Source organism: Lethenteron reissneri, chromosome 42 (genome assembly GCF_015708825.2).
Source record: "Lethenteron reissneri isolate LAM-NWPU_2019-01 chromosome 42, ASM1570882v1, whole genome shotgun sequence".
NCBI classification, from domain to species: Eukaryota; Metazoa; Chordata; class Hyperoartia; order Petromyzontiformes; family Petromyzontidae; genus Lethenteron; species Lethenteron reissneri.
The window spans coordinates 1,307,856-1,331,790 of record NC_083820.1 but is presented as its reverse complement, the minus strand read 5'-3'; the positions used below and the strand labels follow the sequence as shown (position 1 = coordinate 1,331,790).

The following is a 23,935-nucleotide window of genomic DNA, read 5'->3' as shown; positions in this document are numbered from 1 at the left end:
ACCTTGTTTACCCACTACCTGTTTACCTACTACCTGTTTACCTACTACCTGTTTACCTACTACCTGTTTACCTACTACCTGTTTACCTACTACCTTGTTTACCTACTACCTTGTTTACCTACTGCCTTGTTTACCTACTACCTTGTTTACCTACTACCTTGTTTACCTACTACCCTGTTTACCTACTACCTTGTTTACCTACTACCTTGTTTACCTACTACCTTGTTTACCTACTGCCTTGTTTACCTACTACCTTGTTTACCTACTACCTTGTTTACCTACTACCTTGTTTACCTACTACCCTGTTTACCCACTACCTTGTTTACCTACTACCCTGTTTACCTACTACCTTGTTTACCTACTACCTTGTTTACCTACTACCTTGTTTACCTACTACCTTGTTTACCTACTACCTTGTTTACCTACTACCTTGTTTACCTACTACCTTGTTTACCTACTACCTTGTTTACCTACTACCTGTTTACCTACTACCTTGTTTACCTACTACCTTGTTTACCTACTACCTTGTTTACCTACTACCTTGTTTACCTACTACCTGTTTACCTACTACCCTGTTTACCTACTACCTTGTTTACCCACTACCTGTTTACCCACTACCTGTTTACCTACTACCTGTTTACCCACTACCTGTTTACCCACTACCTGTTTACCTACTACCTGTTTACCCACTACCTGTTTACCTACTACCTGTTTACCCACTACCTGTTTACCCACTACCTGTTTACCTACTACCCTGTTTACCTACTACCTTGTTTACCCACTACCTGTTTACCCACTACCTGTTTACCCACTACCTGTTTACCTACTACCCTGTTTACCCACTACCTGTTTACCCACTACCTTGTTTACCCACTACCTGTTTACCCACTACCTGTTTACCTACTACCTGTTTACCTACTACCTGTTTACCCACTACCTGTTTACCTACTACCCTGTTTACCCACTACCTTGTTTACCCACTACCTGTTTACCCACTACCTGTTTACCCACTACCTGTTTACCTACTACCTGTTTACCTACTACCTGTTTACCCACTACCTGTTTACCTACTACCTTGTTTACCCACTACCTTGTTTACCCACTACCTGTTTACCCACTACCTGTTTACCCACTACCTGTTTACCCACTACCTGTTTACCTACTACCTTGTTTACCCACTACCTGTTTACCTACTACCCTGTTTACCCACTACCTGTTTACCCACTACCTGTTTACCTACTACCTTGTTTACCCACTACCTGTTTACCTACTACCTTGTTTACCTACTACCCTGTTTACCTACTACCTTGTTTACCTACTACCCTGTTTACCTACTACCCTGTTTACCCACTACCTTGTTTACCTACTACCTTGTTTACCTACTACCTTGTTTACCTACTACCTTGTTTACCTACTACCTTGTTTACCTACTAGCCTGTTTACCTACTACCTTGTTTACCTACTACCCTGTTTACCTACTACCTTGTTTACCTACTACCTTGTTTACCTACTACCTTGTTTACCTACTACCCTGTTTACCTACTACCTTGTTTACCTACTACCTTGTTTACCTACTAACTTGTTTACCTACTACCCTGTTTACCTACTACCTTGTTTACCTACTACCTTGTTTACCTACTACCTTGTTTACCTACTACCCTGTTTACCTACTACCTTGTTTACCTACTACCTTGTTTACCTACTACCTTGTTTATCCACTACCTTGTTTATCTACTGCCTGTTTACCTACTGCCTGTTTACCGCTCGCTAAAAGCTCCGTGGCGAAGTCCGTGGCCTCCATTTAAAATGGGAATCATCGAGAGTATTATATAGATGAATAAAGCGCTCTACCTAGCATTTACCTGTTCTAAACCTATTTCATGTGTAGTAGTACCCCAGTAATTACCCTGTAATCGGGTAATTTGTATGGGGTAAGGGTAAAAGGTAGGGTACGGGTAGGCTCGTTGCTTTTGACCTTTTACCTTACCTTGCCGAGGCCTACTCCAATTGTGCGGCAGCGTCCGGAAAACGATGACAGCCGGCGTTCTATGACGATGACATAACGCGGTGCGTGCGTTCATCCCCGTGGCCGTGCTGCGTGCGCAGGTGAACTGTGCGGAGGGTTGCTGAAGGGCAGCAACGGGACGGTGGAAAGCCCCGGCTACCCCTACGGATACCCCAACGGGGCCAACTGCACGTGGACCATACAGACGGAGGAGCCCAACCGGATCCAGCTGGTCTTCCTCTCCTTCGCCCTGGAGGAAGACTACGACCTGCTCGCCGTCTTCGAGGGCCAGCCCAGCCAAGGGAACCTGCGCATGAGGTAACGCGGTTTGGGCTCGTTGTGCCGCTGCTGCGTTGCCCCGTTAAGGGGATCGAATCAAGCCCCGCGAATCGCTGGTGGAAGGGCCTCCACTAGAGGGAGCTCTCGAGAGCCCCCCCCCCTCCCCTTTATCGAAGGTACTTGGCCTCCTCTTCAATGCTGCGATGGACATCTTGGAAGGTCGTGGGCAGGTACCCACGACTTCAACCCCGCCGGGTACGGCCTGCTGACCGGATTGCTGTGGTGAACCCGCGTACACGGCTGGGTTGCACAGAGGGTCGGGGTGGGGGTGGGGAGGGGGATTCAGGAAACTCGCCCCATTGTTTATGCTTTGTTGTGCCGGACGGCCGAATTGAACCGGAGGACATTCGGCAGTGCAAGGTCGGTGCGCCGAGCCTCTGATGACGAGTGTACGCGCGCCGTTCCGAATTCAGTTTCAAGTTGAATGTGGAGGCGAGAACTCACGAGACCGGGAGAGTCTCGTTTGCAAGGGTGAGCTGGGTCACGCAAATGCACAACAGCAAAATAAATCAAATGTGAGGCGAATATAAATCGGAGCAAAACTCATCGTTCACGTGATAAATCTAAGATATTGCACGAACATGAATTGACGTTTAACGATACATTTTCCACGTAGTGCAAGTTGGCTTGGGCGAATAGATTTATGAGACAATTAAAAAATTAAGCGACAGAAACGCTAAAGAAATACAAGAGGTTGTCATTGAAAAAGGAGCACCACTCTCATATGCCCTAAATTCTGTTAATCCGTTGATACGTGAGTAGCTCCTTCACAAATCCATGCTGCAATTACGAATAGCTCGATGGAGGCAAGGGTTTTGTGGCTCGAAAAAACCTCAAATCCACGAGGATACAAGGGGGCCAGGAGATGGCAATACAGCAAGTGTATGTGTTTGTGAACCCGGTCCGTGTGGGATTTTTTCTTTTTCGTGAGCTCTGAACGGCGTTTTCTCGTCAAAAGGAGCATAACCCATCCTGCGAACTGCGATCATCCTCACAGCAGCGGCTTTAGGCTGCTGGCCATCGAACAAAGACGGTCACTTTGCGCACACTCAGATGTGCTTTTGTGTCCGTCTGGAACGCTCTTCGTTCCGATAATATGAAGCCACTAGAGCCAGGCACTTTTAAATCATCTCGTTTGAAAACTAATTTCTTTATACCTGCTTTGTGTGTTTAGTTTGTTGCCCTTCTCCCCGCACCTCCAATGAGCACGGTTGGCTATGCATGGCGCGAAAGAAGTTCAACACATATACTTGCATACATTTGTTAAGTGAAGCGTCCCATTTTAGCCAGTTACCCTGCTGTGTTGCAAGTGAGGTACGGAGGAATAGGCAACAACGGAACAGAATGCGTCTGAGGTGCAGGCAACAACAGTGGCTGAAGAACAGAAATTAGCAATTAGTAATAGACTAAACGTGAGGCACATTGCCTGTGCATCTCTGCTGAGCATGGCTGTATATGTACGTTGCGAGAAGAAGTTCAATGTACACACACATACGCAACAATAATAACAACCGCCATTTGTCACTAAGTGGCAGGGACATCACCACGACGTTTGTGCCAGGCCATGTGCACCTTGAGGCCACGTGAAGAGGTGAACGCCCGCTGACAGGAGGTCACGGGGCAGACCCAGGTGCCACGGGTCGACTGACTGAGACGACCAAGACGACTGGCTGATGCACTCCTGTGCCCCCTACTGTGCCAACGTTCTGTGCAACCAATTCGGGGGCGTTAATCACAGTCACAGAAGGACAGATCTGGGCTATTATATATGTAAATTACAGTGTATACATTTGTATATATTGATTGTTGTATCAAGGGAACGGGGCTGCCACACGTTCCCCGAGCGCACAGCAGTGCCCCACAGGAGCATGGCAAGGGCCTCCGGTACGCGGATTGAAATTACGAGGCCGCACTTCCAATCCCCCCCCCACCCCTCTCCCGTCATAGAACGACACCCGGGACCATTGCGGACCCCTGTGCAGTTATACCGCCTGCACTCCCGACGTCGCCGCAACATCAGAATGCTCGCTCGTTTTCCTCTTTCTGCCCATTGATGATCAGCTGCATGACGTAGCGCCGGGGTTCCAACTCAAATTCAATTCGAAGGGCTCATTCACAGCCAAGGTAAATTGATTGGCACCGCACCCATGCCCACAGTTTCCTTCTGGCAGACGGAATAACCCACAGCAGCAGCTGCTGCTGCTGCTGTGGGTTATTCCGCTCATGGATTTATTTCAATTGATGCTGTGATTGTTAGGGCTTCCCTATAACAGCAAGTGCCCTCCTGTTTACTATAGCTTAGAATCAACACCGAGTGGCAGCTCTTGTATTCATGGGTTCTCTCTCAATAATTTTCTCCACTTGTAAAAAGAAATAAGCCTAAATGAGAGGTCCGCCAAACTTTTCAATTGTAGGCCCCCATGACAAAGAGTGGTGAAGCTCAGTGAGGCTTTCATGGGAAAATAACCAAATTTTTACAGGAGATGACATTTCCCTGGGCAATCTGGCTTGGCCCCGTGTCTCTATCATGGTTCTTATCACTCTTTCCATCACGAATCCCTCATCCCGCACTGGAATAATTCTACCACCAAACACATTTACATCTTCCTGCGCACAGCCTCTGTCCAGCTGCTATTGCTCAGGCAAAAGTTGAGTTCATATTCAATTACCAATCACTTTACTCGTGAATATTTCATTGCAATTGCCAAAACTGCCTCAGAAAACGGTTAACTTAAATTTGCCCCTTTCAATGCCCTCCTCTTTCCATTGTTAGTGACCCTAACTTTAACGTTAAAACCTTGAACCTGCTTTTCTGTTATTCCGCTGTAGACAAACCAGGGCCGATCGTGACCTGTGTTTCCAGCCATGGCTCCAATTTAGTTGTGTAACCGTTCAGTTATCAGTGTGTTCATATCGTGGCGATCACCAAAGCCTTATTTTGTGATTCCTGTCATCATCTTGTATACATGTCAACCTAGCTCCCCTGTTATCTCCACCAGTTAGCTTAAAAATTGCACGTTATATTGTCATGCTGGAATGCACTTTTCCTCAACTGTCCCGAAGAAAGATGACCCATTTAATCTCTCAAACCACTGGCCAATTTGACCTCACTCATGTTCTCTCAAGAGCTGTGGAGTCCATAATTGCTGAGGCAATTGTTCAATCATTTAGGAAAAGATTCTCTAATTAGTGAGCGCCAAACGGGCTCAATGAAGGTCACGCAGCAGCTGTCCTCCATCCTCCCGTGTCCCATCTGAGAGTTATGCCCCCAGAGTGCCTCAGCGAGTCAAGACTTCTCACTCTCAACTTTGCTCACGTCTCTGATAGAGGATAGCACTCGGGACGGTTCTAAAAGCTTCCATCCATTCAAGCAAACTATTTGCTCTTGCATTGCTATCTTTTCATCCGGTTATTCTGTATCTACCATAATTTATGGTTTCTGCTCTGCCACATTTCCTATTCAAAAGTATAACCCAGGGCTCTGTCTTGTCCTCAGCCGTTTTATCTTGTTTATTAATTATCCACTTATCATCGCGTGCAACCCGATCTTCTGTGGCGGCGGCAATGATGACATCACACTTCATTTCAGCTCTTCGTTCAAAGCTCCAGCTAGTCGCTCCACCTTCAGCAGCCAGAATAGATGTGGGTGCCACGCCAAGGTGCTAACCGTTGCCGGTTCCCTAGCAGAGCCACGATAAACTTGTCACATGTCACACTTCTAAGACGCGGGCACTCAATGTTTCCACGGCGCGAGCACAAACACCACCTCGAATCTCTTCGTCGGTCTGTTCCACCTTATTGCATGGTCTTACTCATGGACTGTGTGTCACAAAAACCTCAGTACTTGTACGTAGATCAATTGATTTGTGAATTTTTTATATTTATTGATGCTATTTTGTCGCGAAATGGAATTCCCAGCACGACCTGGAAATTCCCGCAAGCACATTTATTCTCTTTACTCACGTGAATTGGCAAAATAACACGACGAATTGCCACACAACGCGCATCTCACTTGCGCGTGTCTGCGAGCGAGTCCCACAGTAGGCCTGCGACATCTCAGATGAGTTGCAACCTCCAGTCCACGCTGGGGTTTGTCCTGGAGACTGCCTCCCTCTCATCCACTAAGCCCCATGGATGTAAGCGGATTATAACACAGTCCTCTGACTTTCCTATTTGCCATGCAAAGTCATGGATGATAGGAAGGGCTCATCCTCGAACAATGGGGGGAGAATTGTACATCCGCTTTATTTATTGCACAACAGGGGTCATGGATAAAATGCCCACGAACTACATCTGCGGCGTCTGCTTCTGTGGGCCATTCTCTAACATGACGCTGCTGGCACGTAATGAATAGAATTATTGAAAACGGACCTCCCCACATCCTTCACCTCCCCACATCTCTCATCTCTGCACTCCAGATGATCCAACATGCCCACGGGCAGACTTCTTATCCGCACACGTTAATGAGACCACATTATCCCAAGACACCATCCCCTCCGCTGACTCCGAGTCCAATCCCTGTGCGGTACGAGGCCGTGTAACCACATTGTACTGTTTGAGATCCGATTGTTACAAATATCCCGTGTCCACATTGCTACGACTTGTTTGCTGCCACGTGTGATTTATTTCACGAGGCATACGATATGCGTTGCCTCGTAGCTTCATCTCAAACCTGTTTGGCTTAATTCGCAGCTATATTCGAAGCCAGGAAGACCGCGACTCCCACACACACACGGCTACATCGAGTGAATGCTAAACATTCCCCAGTGTTCGGGGAAAACAAACACTGCTCTAATTAGGTACTTTATTTCAGGAGTATATATTAGCTTTCAGAGTTTTTCAAGACGTCCAATATCATTCCTATTAAAACAAATATGCATGCACGATATCCCATGATGTGTGAGAGCCGCAAATATAATAAAAACAAATATACTGCTCAAAGAAGTTTCCTATGATATAAATTATGTATTAGCGTATGAAGGTAGTGTCATTATTTTGCTATTTATATGGGAAAAAGAACACAATTATGTGCGTGTATCTAAATAGAGAGACGCGTCATTTGAGCTGCTTCTCAGAGCAGTTTTCTTTTCTATCGAAACGTAACGGTGGCTAGGAGATGTTATCTCCCTCGCCTGGTGTACAGGAGATCCCAACCCTGACGCCTGCTGTATATTTGGAGTTTGCGTCTCTCCCACCCGGTGGTCGCGTGGATTTTTCTTCGGGTCCTCCGGTTTTTTCCTCCACATTTAGAATCAACATCACGCGTTTACATTATTTGGCTGCGATAAATGTGCCACTTCGTTGAGCTCTCATTTGTGGCCAGGTCGCTTCTGACAAAGAACTCCGTAGCTCAGCGAGCCTTACCTGGTAAAATAAAATAGTTAAGTTTTTAGTTTTTCCATAGAGATCACAATAAACATGTACAATACATACAATCGTTTTCAAAGCTGGTCACAGTTTGCGAATTCATCTCGGATATATTTTCATTGTAATTGCATAAATGAACTACTGGAAACCATTCTACTGAGAACCACGTTCCTACGCAGAAAACAACATCCACACAAATTTTCTATTTGGAAAACACATTGTGAGAATATTGAAACGGTAAACAAACACGCACGAGTGTGTTAATGTGTAAATAGTGTGACTGCTGCTTGCTCACTCCGCTGCTAGCGGAAGAGCCTCCACTAAAGGGAGATCTAGAGAACCCCATCGAGAGGATACTTGGCCGACTGTTCCACATGTGACCTGCCAGTCGACTAACTTGCATGTAAAGAGGCAGGTGGCTGCAAGAAACTGCTGCACCGAAATTGCAATCTATAATTCACCAATTTGATCTCGCTGTGCGGAAATTCCAACAATGTGTGGAGTTTCTTTAATCGAGCAGCGTGGAAGAGTAGGCCAAGACACCCTTGAGAGGGGTTCTCTAGTAGAGCTCCCTCGGAGGGGGGCCACTTTCGCTAATACGACATTAGTGCGAGGACCGCCACACGTTTGAAACCATTGGGGTTTGACAGAACGATGATGGGTGGGTATTTTCATTTGTTATGTATTGCCATGGACCACACACATCAGGGGCCGCATAAAGGCCACCAGCGGCTACCATTTGGCCCGCGGGCCTTCCAATGAAGAACAGAGATCGAGTGTTTGGCCGGATAGAGGGGGCTAAATGGGCACAACACTGGCTGGAAATGAGACTAACTGATGCGGTACAGGAGGATTTGGAGCTGAGTGGACTTGCAAGTTGGTACCAGCGGTGTCAAGATCGGCCTCTTTGGAGGAGGCTCGTGAAGGACGCTACTGCGCATTTGGAGACAGTCGCCCACCAACAACAACGGAGGGCAGAGGAGCGACGCTCACAACAACGAGCAGTAGCTAAATTAAGAAAATTGGCACAGTAGGGGGTACAGCTGGTGCATCGACCAGTCATCTCAGTCAGTCAACCAATGGCACCTGGGCCCGTCCCGTGATCTCCTGTCAGCAGTGAGCCATCGACAATTCACGCGGTCTCAAAGTGCACCTGGCCTGGCACGGGCGCTGTGGTGACGTCACCGTCACTTGGTGGCGAATAGCGGGTGTTGTATTGTGGGATTTTTTTCCAGGTGTGAAAGGTTTGATTGAAGCGGAATATAAATGATGAATTGATGCGGCAATCGTCACGAAGCCAAGGAAACGTGGGATGCTTGTCTTGACGCCGTGCGCTGCACGAGCTGCGCACGGCGTCATTTGCATTGTAAGCCACTAATTATGCACAGTGCGTAATAGCAGCACGCCACGAATACACATCAACATCGGGATTGCAATCTAATAATCTAATCATAGAGCGAGCGCCTTTATATGCATTGGAATTTTCAGATTAAATAACTAACATATTCATCAAACTGGCCTTCTTAATGCAACATGTTTCCCCTCCAAGTGCAGTTTTTCATGTTTCGTGCAATGTAATTATGCAAAACAGCTGTCAACACAACGGACAGAAGCTGCTTTGAAAGTGCATGCATGATGCAGACATCCGCCGGTGCGCTTTTTTCAAAGATTGTGCGCGATACGGCGCAGCGTCCAGGTGCGATCAGAATACAAAACGTCTCGGCAGCGCGCGCGGGGCATGGAATCATCCGCTATTGCGCATCGCCCCCTCTGTGTTCAGTACGTGTGTACGTCTTACTTCTTTCGCACCGTACGTAACCAACCGTGCTAATCGGGGGTGCGCGGGGAAGGACAACAAACTAAACCCAAGAAGCAGTTCTAAAGAAATTAGTTTTCAATAAAAAAAAAAATTAACCCGTAAATCCTTTATATGCGTGGCATCGGTTTGATTTTATTATTCATTTCTGTTTTTCTTGAGTAAGAGTTTCATTTTTATCACATTGGTATTTAAAATTAAATATTTTGAAAAATCCTAAAAGTGCAAAATTTTGGGGGAAAAAATTCACGAAAATAAATTGTCACGCACAACGAGTCTGTGTGCAAAATGTCAGCTCGATTGGATCACGGGAAGTGGGTTAAAAAACGACCGAAAGATTTGCACGGTCGTAAGCGCGCAAGCAAGCAAGCAAGTGAACTTAATATAAAGGATTTAAAAATGCATGGCTTCCAGTGGCTTCGTAATATCGGACAGAAGAGCGTTCCAGACGGCCGCAGAAGCGCATCTGAAAGCGATGCGCGATGCGGTGACCGTTTTTGTTCGATGGCCAGCCAAAAAGTGAGGATGAGCAGAGTTTGCGTGTGCGCTTGCCATACTCGCCGTGAACCGTTTCATTGTAGAATCGACCGTTACTCAACCGCCACATACTATGGGAGATCTTATCCGCGACCCTATTACCCTTACGTAACTCTTATTATCCGCGGAATCTATAGGATTCATGGCAACCCCTATTGTCCGCGGCCCTGTTCACACAATTATCCGCAACAATTACCTGCGGACGTGGAAGTACAATTTTGTATAACCCTGCGGCTAATATTTAATAGCTCACGTTGAATATTGGCCAACGTGGTGAAGTCCATGCGGTTAATAGGATCCGAGACTTTGGTCCTCTACATCATCGATAAGGGATTCAAAACTCAATACATCTTTTTGTTGTGTTTTTGAACAACTGGAAAATATCCAAACCCTTTCACGGTTGAAGTTCCTTAAGGATGATCGTGTCTCTGACACGTGCGCTCACTACGCGGAGCAGCTAATCATCAAATGCGTACGCATGTAATAACAGTGTTCATATGGGTTTTTTTTTTCAATCAGCTCGGTCAATCCACAGCCCAGGTAATTGGGCGTTACCTGGAAGTGCGACAATCGTCATTAGGCGCTGTCATTAGATGCGCAGCGGTGTTTGAAAAGCCGATTTATTTTTTTCCAGTTTTCTGGAACGAGCAGAGAGCATCTGCCATGACCCACCGGAACGGTGGCATTATAATTAGCATCCCGTCGCCACCGCCTTGCGCAGAGTGCTGGGGGTTTCCTGTTCCCTTTCGCTTGAGTTGCGCTGGAACAGGACAACCATCATTAATCCCGCTTCGGAATGGACAACATTTTATGGAAGCACTTAAAAAGGTCGTCAATGAGCCATATTTGGGCAAATCGATGGCCCAACTCGTCCATATATGGGCCTGAAAATGTTAACATAATTTATCATTAAGTCTGTCGTGGGATTCATTATGTCCTGTTAGAGCGCGAAACATCTCACAGCCGATGTAGGTGACACTGCACTTTCTGCTTCGCAAGCGCACAACAAATTGAGCTACTCTGGGGCGATGCAAAGAAGCAAGATCCCCGTAGTTGAGCTTGCCTTTCACTTCTTTGGAGAGGCTCAAATATTCTGTTCTGTAACTTTTAAAGAAATTGAACCAGCACTGCCCGCACATTTTGCGTGGGATCCACGACCGTGGGTGGAGAGTGGGGGGGGGGGGAGAGGCGTAATGACGTCAGCCCGACGTGCAGATGTGTTCGGTGACGTCAACACCGAGCCCTTTGCCCGTGCGCCAGCCAGCCAGCCAAACTTTTTCTCTCATATACAGGAGCATGAATACCGTATTGTTTATGAGTGTAAGGATAGAGTTTTGCACATTTCAAAAAACGACGCCTTTTAAAGTGAAAGCATTTCAAAAACAAGGAACGACATTGGCGAGAAAAATTGAAACGTGTTTAAAAGTCTCCATCATGCGCAGGTTGCATTTTCAGCAGTCGGTTGGCTGAGAACCCGCAATCAATGGTAACTTTATTGTTTTTGACATGCACGTGTAATTGCCCGAGCACACTTTTGCCCATTGATTTAAGGGATGAGGTTTTTTTGTTTTGTTTCCGAGTACGATGTTGCGATGTGGAGTCTGGACCATGCTGCATAAATCCAGATGGCCGGCAGTAAATGGAGCGTGCGCCTCATTTGGTTCGCAAATTAGGGATACAGAACATCGCATGCAGATGCCGGACCACGGTGCCTCTAAAACATTACAGCTATAACTGTTTTTCAAAAATATAATGGCACGTCTATAAACATATATTATGTCTCCATCTCAATGTTTCATAAATAAAAATTCCAACTTAATACCTAAGCGGGCCAACACTGGATTTCTATACGTAACAAAAACACAGAATTTACAAGTATTAATTATTTTATACGTTGGATAATTATAGCACTTTATTTTGAAGTAATTGAAAACCCGAAATGTCAGAAAGCCGTCAATAACATTGACTCCTGTCACCCTGGCAACAGCGGCTGTTGCCTGGCCATCGAACAAAGATGGTGGTCACCACATCGTGCGCTTTCAGATGCGCTTCTGCAGCCGTCTGGAACGCTCTTCCGATATTAGGAGGCCGCTGGAACTATGCACTTTAAATTCATCAAGATTGCAAACTAATTTCTTGAGCACTGCCTTGTGTTTAGTTTGTTGTCCTGCCCCCACACGTCCGATTATCACGGTTGGCTACGTACGGTGCGAAATAGTTCAGCACATATACGACGTTGGTTTGCCTACGGCCATGGTATTTGAGCCTTGGAATCAAATTGTACACACACACACTGGTAGTGGGGCCAAGATTATATCGCACGACTCTCATCCCCGTAAGCCGTCACATCCGGGATGTAGAGTCCCAGCTGATCTCCAGCATCTTGGCTGTGATTGTTAAGAACGCTTCTGTCATTTGCCTTTGTACGTATGTAGAACTTATTTTGCGCCATGCGTAGCCAACCGTGCTAATTGGAGGTGCGTGCAAATATCACTCAAGCCCTCTTGGTGTTTTGTAGCAAATGCTTTATATATTTTACATTACTCCAAAATTCACCCGCGCTGTAGACACTGCTGTCTCGTCATAATTCATCAATGCAGGTATCGTTCTTCCAATAATAAGCCGAAAATGAAATTGTGCAAATCAGAATAGCCTTTCCCATTAATTTAATACAACAACATCCATTCCTACTCAACTCCTAACCAGTGCCAGATTATCCTAGTAGCAAAAGTAGCTACATATGCTACGGGCTCCGCACTTTCAAGGCCCCCGCGCTAAATGCTTTCTAGCTATTAATTCCGGTTCAGTGATTCTGCACTTGCTCTATTACGATAGTAATCTACTGCCTTAAACTTTTATGAACGACTGGGTGTTTAAGGTTAGCGATTTGTCGTATTATCTGGCTGTATAGCAAATGAAAAAATACAATTACTTCTCTATGCAAGTGTAGTGTTCCAAACTCGAGACACTAGTTGGAGGTACTCTCTATCTTTACTTCCGGCTTCACAGCCTTCGGGGATAACTTCATACCGAGTCGGGACAGCCACCATGCTGCCAGACCCACGGCTGCAGAGTGGAGACGACGACGATCACGACGACGCCGACAGCACAACCAGTTCCATTCCCCACCGCAGCTGCCCCGACTGCTAGTCGGAGCTCGCCTCGCATGCTGCCCAGCGTGGCCAGGCTCCACCCTCGACCCCGCACCCCTCTGGATCCCCCAGAGGGCTCCGTGCCTTGCCCACAGGTGCAACTGGTAGAACGGGCTGTTACCCCGACTTCTATTGTCCAGCAATCGCCCAGCGGCACATGCTACAGTGACTCATCCTACGTCACTACGCAAGTAAAAAATGTGTTTAAAAAAATGTTATTTAGGGCCCCTTGATAACATACTACAGGCCCCACACTAGCTTAATCCAGGACTGCTCCTAACCTAAAAGCATACATCTATATAACGTTTCACGATACAAACATAATAATAGTAATTATGTAAAAAAATCAACCTTTTCAGGGAACTCACCAAATGATCTGCTGCATGTTGCAATGAGTGGCGAGGCGACGGTGGACGCGTTGCTGCTGCACTGCAGGGACACCGTGACGCTGACGCGGATGACGGCGCCGCAGCCTCATTTCATGATCTCAGGGCGCGTCTCGCCGTCGTGAAATTTTGTTCGCGCGGAAATTCGATTTCGTTTATCGAAAAGTGTCAATAATTTGCCAATTGCGTGAACGCGAAATTTTGTAAACCGCGCGTTCGTAAATCGAGGGACACCTGTGATCTGATGGTTCCTCTATGGACACGCTATCGTCCAGGGAGCTGCCAAGTCCGGCCCTAGTTGTGTAACTACAGATAAAGCACATGTTTTCCAGTCTACATAAGTGACACGGCGACTTATTTTACTTGGTGGCCCGAGCTGGAAGTAAAAACTCCATGTACACATGGCAAGAACTAGTATCAATATACTGGTTCTTTTATCCCGACCCGGACGCCTGCTGTATATTTGGAGTTGGCATGTCTCTCTCTATCTCTCTGTGGCCACGTGGATTTTTTCTTCAGGTTCTCCGGGTCCTAAGGTATTTTACCTCCACATTTAGAAATACGTGTTTAAGAGTATTTGGCTGCTATAAATGTCCACATGATAAGCATCTTCGTTGAGCTGTCATTTGTGGCCAGGTAACTTCTGCAAAAAGAGCATTATAGCTCAGTGGGCCTTACCTGGTAAAATAAAAAAATATTTTAGTAATAGTTTCGTTTTATAGAACGTCCACAGTTCACGTCCCACGAAGTGGCGAGCTCAGTCGACTCCCAAGCACTCTAGCAACAGCGCTACATCGCGAGACGTGGTCACATGACTACAATATAGTACAGTCTGTTCTCATATAATTGGGTAGTCGCGTTCCTGAAGAACACCGCGTTATGGAACAATGGGAATTCATCACATCGAGTTTTTGTGCAAGAATAATACATTTTATTTTCTTCACTTCACTAGCACTAGTATCGGAAAACTTCATCCCCTTGTTACTCATCGTAATTAAAATCAACAAAGTTATATGCAAAAATTGTTTGGTAAAGCACAGTCCGCGATAACACCGTGAGATGCGTACGTAGGTTGAACACAGACTGAGGCGCGTGGGTAGCGTCTAGAAGCATCCAGCAGCATCCCGCTGCCTCGTGCGATGCTACGCCGAGGCAGCCGTACGACCGCCTAGTCCTACTCGTGCAACATAGTTCTGTTCACTCAATCTCGTTATATACAATTATAAAATAATGTGTTCCCTAATACATTCATCGCTTTATGTCCAATTTTCGATATGAAAACAACACGCGTTATAGCAGAACAGACTGTACATGTACTCGGCATTCCCACGGTAACTGTAAAGCCAGCCAGCCTGACCCAGGCAACTGAGATCAGCCTGGCTTCCCATGAAAGCCTCACAGTCTTTACCTCTATACAACTGAATCATTTCAGGGGGCCGTGCGGGGCCATCCTGGCATGGCTCAGGAGGCGATATTCAGATGTCTTCTTGTGAGGCCAGCGTATCACGGTTTGGAACGGAGTTCAAAAGACCTCACAAACAAACACCACGTAGTGAAAGACCCACCCCAGAAGATCCCTGGGTGTTGTCTTCCACAGAGCTCATGGTCCACCCTAAATCACATCCACTGCACAAACCGCGGCAGCTGCGGACACCTGATGCACAAATGGAAAAATTAAAAACTCTACAGTAGGGTGCAACTGTGGTCATCCAGAACAGACCGTGCAACGTATAACGACGCAATGCCAGATCCACAAATACGAAGGAGACATCGCAGCGATGGTACACTCTGCCACTCCTGACGCGGTTATCTGGCTTGACCACCTGAATGTGTAGTCGTTGCTCTGCATCTACATCAGCCGTAAGAGCCAGTGGGTGGAAACAAAGAAAAAAACTTAACACCTCTACCATGAGCTGGTGCAGCTCAGATGTGCGAGTGGAAAATTCGCCGACTTCACCGCCCTCAAGTGGGCCACGCTGATTTGGCTAAAATTCCAGCTGAGGAATAATATTACATTTAAGCAAAATAATGTATTTAAATAAAACATCATTTTAATAAATCACAAATAAAATTTAAATAAAATTTGTGATTTCTTTACGTTTTATTTTATTTCTAAATACGTGACTTTACCGAAAGAACCAATGAGTATAGTAATTTCTGCAGTCACGAAAGCTTCAATTCTAGATAAATATATTTAAATTAAATAACAAATAAAATAAAAATCAGCTTGACTACCACGTGCCAATCTCAAAGAAGAGTGTGCGGGAACTGGTGACGCCCACTGTGGGTAGGATAAGAATGCCACTCGGAGGATTTCCCTCGGGAAAACAGTCAGGCCGTCCTGAGAAGTAGCCGTGATGTGTCGGAGCCAAAGAGAATGTGGGATTTCCTGTCGTGGGAATCCCTCGTTCTAGATTGATTCCAGAGCCATGGTTGTGTAAAAAAATGCATGATTGCAAAAGTAATAGATGTTTAGTATTCAATGGCGTATGCAAACCCACGTTAGCATGAAATCCTTCTTTAAAATAATCAAAATGTTTTCATTCCTTCTTTCTGGGGAAAGGAGGGCTTGGGAAGGAGGTGCAGAGTAGGAGAGCGGCTGTAACAAACCTGCACGAGTTACACCAAAGGAGACTTCAATTATTATATTTACTTGCCTCGGTCAATTACAGATAATCATAAAATAAAGAGACAGCGGTAATTGCGGAGAGCCTAAAGCGGCGCTGGCCGTTGGAGCTGATGCATCCCACGTGGCCTGTGTACGCTGACGGCTAACAAGTCCCCGTCGTTGTGTGCTCACGTGGCCACGATGACATAGATGAGGCCACTTGCCATCTCAGGAGAGTTACAGCTCTCGGAAATTAGGCTACTGTGTGGCAGTACCATACCACGGTCAAAGTCACCACAATCTATTGCAATATATCAGCCAGCTCTTTAAAGGGATGCTTTTAAAATGATTGCTATTCTGCACTACCGTACTTAATATTAATGCGTGAAGCGTGTAAGGAGCTGACTGAATATATGAGTTCATCATGGATGCGCACTTGCGATGTTATTTATGAAGATCTGCAATAAATAGTTTCCACGGAATTTTGCTTCGTTAGCAACACACATCAACTTTCGGAATGACGGGGTTTGTTATTGAACTGTTAGAGGCCGTCATTGGAGCTCATGTTACTACGCTCTATCAACAACTGTGCATGATTGAATGGAACCTGGTATGCCTTCAATAACTGCCAAAGGTATATGGACTGTGATGTATTTTCGAGTTTTATCCATCGGACATATATCAGGAGTTGGCAGGACAAAAAATAGGTTTTATAGTTTTCTCACACGAGCAAAACACTCCTCAAATAGACATTGACCAGAACAATGTCCCGGTAGAGCCCTGCGTTATGAACAATCACAGCCGAGATACTGGAGAACAGCTGGGACTCACCAACCTGGATGCGATGCGTCGAGGCTAATGAGGATGAGAGTTGTTTGATTCGACGGCTCAAATACCCTGGACGTAGGCAAATCCACGTATTTATGAATGTTGAACTTCTTTCGCATCGTACGTAGCCAACCGTGATAATCGGACTGCAGGGGAAGGACAACAGACAGAAAAGGCAGTTCTCAAGAAATTAATTTTCAAACTAGATTGTTTAAAAGTGCGTAGCTCCAGTGGCTTCCTACTATCGGAAGAGCGTTCCAGACGGCCGTAGAAGCGCATCTGAAAGTGCACGATGCGGTGACCACCGTCTGTGTTCGATTGTTCACCAATAGCTGCTGCTGTGAGGATGACCGGAATTCATGTGACGATGTATGCTTCATGACGAGATAAGCAAGTTATTGTGGTTCGTTTATGGCAAGCACTTTGTGCATCTTAAAATTGTTTACACTGCTGGTTTAAAGGCCTTCCCTACTAGAGGGCCTCCTCTAGAGGGTATTTGTGGCCTATCCTTCCACACTCGCCACAAGTATCCACACTTTAACCCGTCACGCGTGACCTGCCGATCGACTCGCTGTGGTGAACCCATCCACGCTTCTGGGTGGCCAGAATGTGGCGGGGATTCAGAGAAAGTCGTACCGTTGTTTTTAACTCCCACTCCAGGATATTTCAGGGGGCCACCTCTGGACCGCAAGTCCATTGTGCACAGCGTTACACCGCAAACAGCATCCCTCCTAGCCATATATTCCAATCCAGAACCGCGCTCGCAAGTAAGCCTTGGCTGCTCAATGTGGCCTTTTCCAGGATAAATAGATTCCCTTTCGCGATCCCACAACAGATGCCTGCTCGCGGCGCTGCCCTGAGCTGCAATTGTAAACTCGAGGTTGTTTCCCCAAGGCTCCGTAATCTTCATGGCAATTAAGGTGCCTGAAAATTTGGTTTGAGGCCAAGGGTGTGCAAAGACGCAGATGTATTTGCTTCACTACACATATCTTAATGGCTTTCATCATCATCATCATCATACCATGGTCAATCTACTGCTGGATGAAGGCCTCCACCAAGCTGCTGCCATTTCCCACAATGCAAAGGTGTGCAGTCCACCTGGCACCTGCACCTCCTCGGTGGACGTCCTCTTGGGGCACGTTCCGTTCCTGGGCTGACACTCCATGACGAGTCTCCACCGTCGGCCATCATCCCTTCCAGCGGCGTCTCCTGCCCAAGCCGACGTGCTTTTCCTGTCGCCGTTTGAGTTTTGTCTTCAGCCCACTATGTTCTCTAATCCTTGTGGCTTGGTGTTCTATTCAATTCACGTCGTTGTTCTGGAGGTGAAATTGTTGGTGCAATGTTCTGGTAATTAATATACGAAACCGTTCTGATGATGGCACGAGAATAATGCTTCACAATTGCAAAGCATAATAACTTAATCGCATACGGAGGTGATTTTACGGGATCTGTAGTTTTGCGTGCACACGTGTTTAAAAATGCAGCTGCAAAGCACTTTGATTTTAATTGCGTGGGAATTAACACAGTGAGTACAACACAGAACAGGCAAAAACAGATCGGCCTGTACTCGATGCAATTGTTACATTATTAAACAGTGCGCGGAAAATGTGCTTTAATCAGTGACAGTAAATGAATTTACACCCGTCGCGACAGCGCTTCGTTATTCACGCTAAACACACACTGTTGCGTACCATGGTAGGACTGCGATGTTCCACTGGTGATTATTTACTGGAGTTACTCGTTTAACACTAGGTTATAATGTGAGTGACTTTTAAACGGTGTGTGCGATTCATTTTCCCCTCTGTATCCCAAATGCACGTTGAAGTTGTCCCGCGCCGTACGTAGCCAACCGTTGCTAATCGGAGGTCAGCATGCAGCGTGATGTCACGAGGCGACACACCCATTTGTAAATCTCGCAGTGAACCCTGTGGGTCAGAGCGTTGCATTCACGTGGGTGCAAACGGTGGCGAGATGTTAACTCCCTCACCTGGTATGCAGGAGGTCGTGGGTTCTGTCCCGACCTTGACGCCTGCTGTATATTTGGAGTTTGCATGTTTCTCTCCCTGTGGTCGCGTAGATTTGTCTCAGAGTCCTCCGTTTTTCCCTCCACCTATAGAAACGTGCGTTTAGTGTCTATTTTGTTGCTATAAATTTCCACACGATAAACTACTTTTTTGAGCTATCATTCCGCGTGGCCCTATCGCTTCTGAAAAAGAGCTATATAACTCAGTAGGCCCGCCTTACCTGGTCAAATAAATAAATACAAATTATTTTAGTTTATTTGTTTCCGAGAAATTTACGGGGAAATCCTCCGAGTGGCATTCTTATCCTTCCCACAGTAGGCGTCACCATTTCCCACACGCTCTGCTTTAAGATTGCCACGTGGCAGTCAAGATTATTGTTTTTTTCAACCTATTCTTCCTGAGCTGTAATTTAGTCAAATAGGTGCGAAATCATATGTCATTTTATTTGTTTTCGTTTTGCCATTCGTGAACAAGCAGGGACCATTCATCTTGCTACACTAGATAATCTGGTTTAACCACGGATACAATACAGTGTCAATTTTCACAATGGGGTCGATTATCGTGGAATCTGTTTCCCGTCATTGTATAATGGTGGCATTATTATCGTGCTATTCTGTACTTCCAGTATGGATAGAGATTTATGAAAAAACAACTGCAGTTCACTTAGCTTAAGCCTGCTCTGAGTATTTATAATCACTACAATGTATGATGTTTATACAGCACACGCTGCCAGTTTAACTTTAAATGAACTCCATAGATGATTATATCATGTAATTACCATTAAAAGAGAAGTATTTTCCCCCATTAAATTATCACGTGAGTATGAATAAATAAATGCGTGCTCCACATTTTAAAATATATTTAACATTATGAGACCTTTAATTACAACTTGCATTAAAAGATGCAATTTGAATTTTCAACAAATATGTATGATTGGTAGGCATTATTACATAATTAGAATATGTATTAATGAGTAAAAAAATGTGTTATTAGAAAAAAGGATTGACATTCAAATTCCTCAACCAGGTATCGAACCTATACCCTTTCTAAGGGTATGTATGTTGAACTTATTTCGCACTAAACATAGACAACAAACTAAACACAACAAGCAGTTCTAGAGAAATTAGTTTTCTATTTAGATTGACAACGTGCATAGCTCCAGTGGCTTCCAAATATCAGAAGGAAGAGCGTTCCAGACGGCCGCAGAAGCGCATCTGCAAGCGCGAGATGCGGTGACCCCCGTCTTGGTTCGATGGTCAGCCAACAACCTCTGCTGTGTGGATGATCGGAATTCATTTCGTGGTTTATGCTCCTTGACGATATCAGCAAGGTTTTGTGGTTCGTTTGTGGCAAGCACTTTGTGTGTAATGAGCGCGATCTTTATAATGTATTCATTCGGCAAACCGGAAGCCAATGCAGCTTGGTAACCCATGACAGACATGGTCGGATCTTAAATTAACTTGTCCCACCGGCCCAATGGATCTGTTTCACACATTGCGTTTAACAAACCTTGGTGTGGAATTATTATTATTGCTCTACAAGATTTTAAATATTTTTCCGTACGGCTGATGTAGATGCAGAGCCACAACTACAATTTCATATTCAGGTGGTCAAGCCAGATATCTGCGTCAGGAGCAGTGGAGTGTATCGCTGCGATGTCTCCTTCGTATTCGTGGATTGGACATTGCATCGTTATACGTTCTATGGTCTGTCCTGGATGACCACAGTCGCACACTGGAGAGTTTATTTTTATTTTCCACTTGTGGTTTGTGCAGTGGATGCGGTTTAGGGTGGACCGTGAGCTTCGTGGAAGCTCAAACTCATGGATCTTTTGCGTTGGGTCTTTCACAACGTTTTCGTTTTAAATAGTGCATCCTTTATATTCTTGGTTCTTTCGGTAGTCACGTAGAAGGGAAATTATTAAATAATATAAATATAAAACAATTGCACGGCCAAACGGATTCTCTGATCCGTTATTGAACCAGAAAGATCATGCTCCCCTCTACGAATCGGAATTTAAGGTCACGTCAAGTGAAATAAAATAAAAACATTCAATTTAATCAGACTGGCATAATCATGTTCGAAAGAAGAGTTAACAGAATTGAAAGTTAAAACAAAATCTTAATAGTAAAACTTGGCTTTTTTATTTATTTGACAGACCATATAAAATGCCCAATGTGAGTTTGTGTTTCCATGGATAGGTTCTGTTCAAGATGTTTTGAAAGCCCTTTTTGTCGGTCTTTATTTTAATTGGTTGTCAATTTTTCAGGGTTTTTGTTTTTGCCACGCACATTCAAATCTCGCTCTTTTTCCAGAGAAATGCCCAACAGGAGTGTAGATCCCGCAGAGGGGCAAGGAGCGCGAGTCTCGACCTGGGACTGCATCATGCGGATCTGGCCAGTTTCAATCTTCGCCAATTCAAGCCGCTTGCAGCCTTTGATCTGAAGGGAATTTGATTCGGTGTCCAGTACTGGGAGACAATTCAGGAGGTGCTGCGACTTTATGGAATTTCAGCAAAGATTATTGACCCAATGGGCTGCCTGTATTCAAGAGATGAACATTCCGAATGCCTTGCGGACCGCAGTCTGCGTGGCGCATTTATCGGTGCGATGAGGGTCTCTGACCTTGACTTCGCTAATGATTCTCTGGTGTCCGCGGGGTCTCTGGACTTCCTTGCGTCGGCTCTAGAGGCCCTGGATGTGGAGATGAAGCTGTTACTATTGCAGCTCTCCTGGCTTCAAATAAAACCCCAGGCTTCTCTTGACGCTTTGGATTGAGATTTGGAGTCTGCCTGTGTGTGGTGAGAATCTTGATGTCTTGGATGGTTTGCGCGTTATCCAGAGCAACGGAGTTCAGAATGAAACGTCTCAATATGACTGAGACTGGCCTACGGTGCCAATGGATTCGCTAAAGGTAGTGTTTGGCGTGTCCATAGCAGGAGGATAAAGCTTCGTGTTGGCAAGGTTCTTGCGTGTCCCGTCTTGCTCTATGGAGCTGACATGTGCATGTGCAGGGAATCGTTGGGGGCACGACTGAACTCCCTGTTTATCAGGTCTCTTCGCAGCAACTTGGGGCACTGATTTATACGACTTTGTAACCGACGACGGTCGGACGAAACGAAGTTGAGGTTTAAATGGATGCGACAGGAACGCCACTGGGGATGTGGCTCCTTGCGCCCCCTTGGCTGGCCCTGCCCATCAGCATCTCTGTGCCAGAGAACCTCACGGGAACAGGAGGGGGGAGGGGGGAGGGGGGCGAGGGGCGTGGCCACGGTCGTCACCGCTGCATCGCGTCCGACCGTTCATGCCCCGACTCGGGGACACGGAGAGGGGAGGGGTGGGGGGCTTGTTTGGGAGCTGTGCCAAGGAGGGACCCTGGGTGGGTGGTGCGTGTTGGGTGTTCGCTGTGTACGCTCCCCGCACTTGGCGCGACAATGCAATCGCAGCGCAATCCTATTGCCATTCAATTGGGTAGGATTAACTTCCAGCAGAGTCCTTGCTGATAACCTGATAAGGATCATATTCTAATTATAGTATAATTATGCATCATACAAAAGTTGTCACTTAATAAAAAAGTGGATTTATGGATTCTACTTGGTAGCATATTATTGACATGATTTGTGTTAATTACTCAAACAAAAAGCGTTGGAGAGTCGCTGTGGCAAGATGTTAACTACCTAGCCTGGTGTACAGGAGCCGCCTGGGTTCGATCCTGACCCTGACGCTTGCTGTATATTTGGAGTTTACATCTTCTCCCCGTGGTCGCGTGGATTTTTCTCCGGGTCCTCCGCGCGTTTAGAGTAGTTGACTGCTATATATTTCCACACAACGATGATCCACTTCGTTGAGTTATAATTTGTGATAACCAGGTCGCTTCTGAAAAAGAGCTACACAGCTCAGTGGGCCTTACCTGGTAAAAAAATAAATGGTTTTTAAGTTTCGTTTTTTAAAGTAGCTCAACATCATCGCTGTGTAAAAGCCTCCCCGTGGTTATTAGAAAAAAAACGGCTGCTGTTTTGACAGGTCTGACTTTCCACACAATTATATAACTTCAGTATAGCTTCACAGTAAGAAATTAATAGATGCCATTAAATAGGGTATCGACAAAAAAACCACAGCCAGCTAGGTATGCGATCGATTAGGGATGATATTATTGTAGCACTCATTGAACTCATTTAACCAATTTTCTAAGCCCTCAGCAAAACTGTTGTGATTTAAAATGCGCTGACACTTTTTACATTGTTCCAAAAGTTAAAACTAAATTTCGAAAATTGCAATTCCCAAATGATGCTGCTCATGCTTTGAATATGTTACGCTGCATCTAGCAATCTATTCCGGTTTAAATACATTTCTCGCTTTCACTCTTAATAATACATTATAAAATGTAGGCACCCATATAAAGTACGATTTTTTTCGTATTTTTGCATGTTATTATGAAGTAATTCTTTAATTTGCTTAACTTCTTTTCAAATGGTGTGTTTCCCATTGTTTTATTTTCTGTTTTGCCGTACCCAATTAAAGGGGTGCCACGGTGGCGAGATGTTAATTCTCGCGCCTCGTATGCAGGAGTGCGTGGGTTCAATCCCGACCCTGATGCCTGTATATTTGGAGTTTCCATGTCTCAATCCCCGTGGGCACGTGGATTTTTCTTTGGGTTTTCATTCCAAATTTAAAATCAACATTCGTTGAGAGTGCTTGGCTGCTATAAACCTCCACACGATGATAAGCAACTTCGTTTAGCTATCATTCGTGAAAGCCAGGTCGCTTCTAACAAAGAGCTAGAGAGCTCAATGGGCCTTACCCAGTAAGTAAAATAAAATTAGAAGTAAGATATGAGTAGTAGTAATCCCAGGTGTCATCTGAAAACATAACCC

General features: G+C 45.5%; 1 protein-coding gene across 1 annotated transcript in view; it reads left to right on the top strand.

Moving 5' to 3' along the window:
• Positions 1–23,935, top strand: part of LOC133353013 (CUB and sushi domain-containing protein 3-like) — a 639,938-nt gene that overhangs the window by 178,507 nt on the left and 437,496 nt on the right. Inside the window, exon 2 of the mRNA XM_061569078.1 lies at positions 2,107–2,323. Coding sequence (XP_061425062.1) covers positions 2,107–2,323 — 217 coding nt within the window. The remainder of the gene's footprint in view (positions 1–2,106; positions 2,324–23,935) is intronic.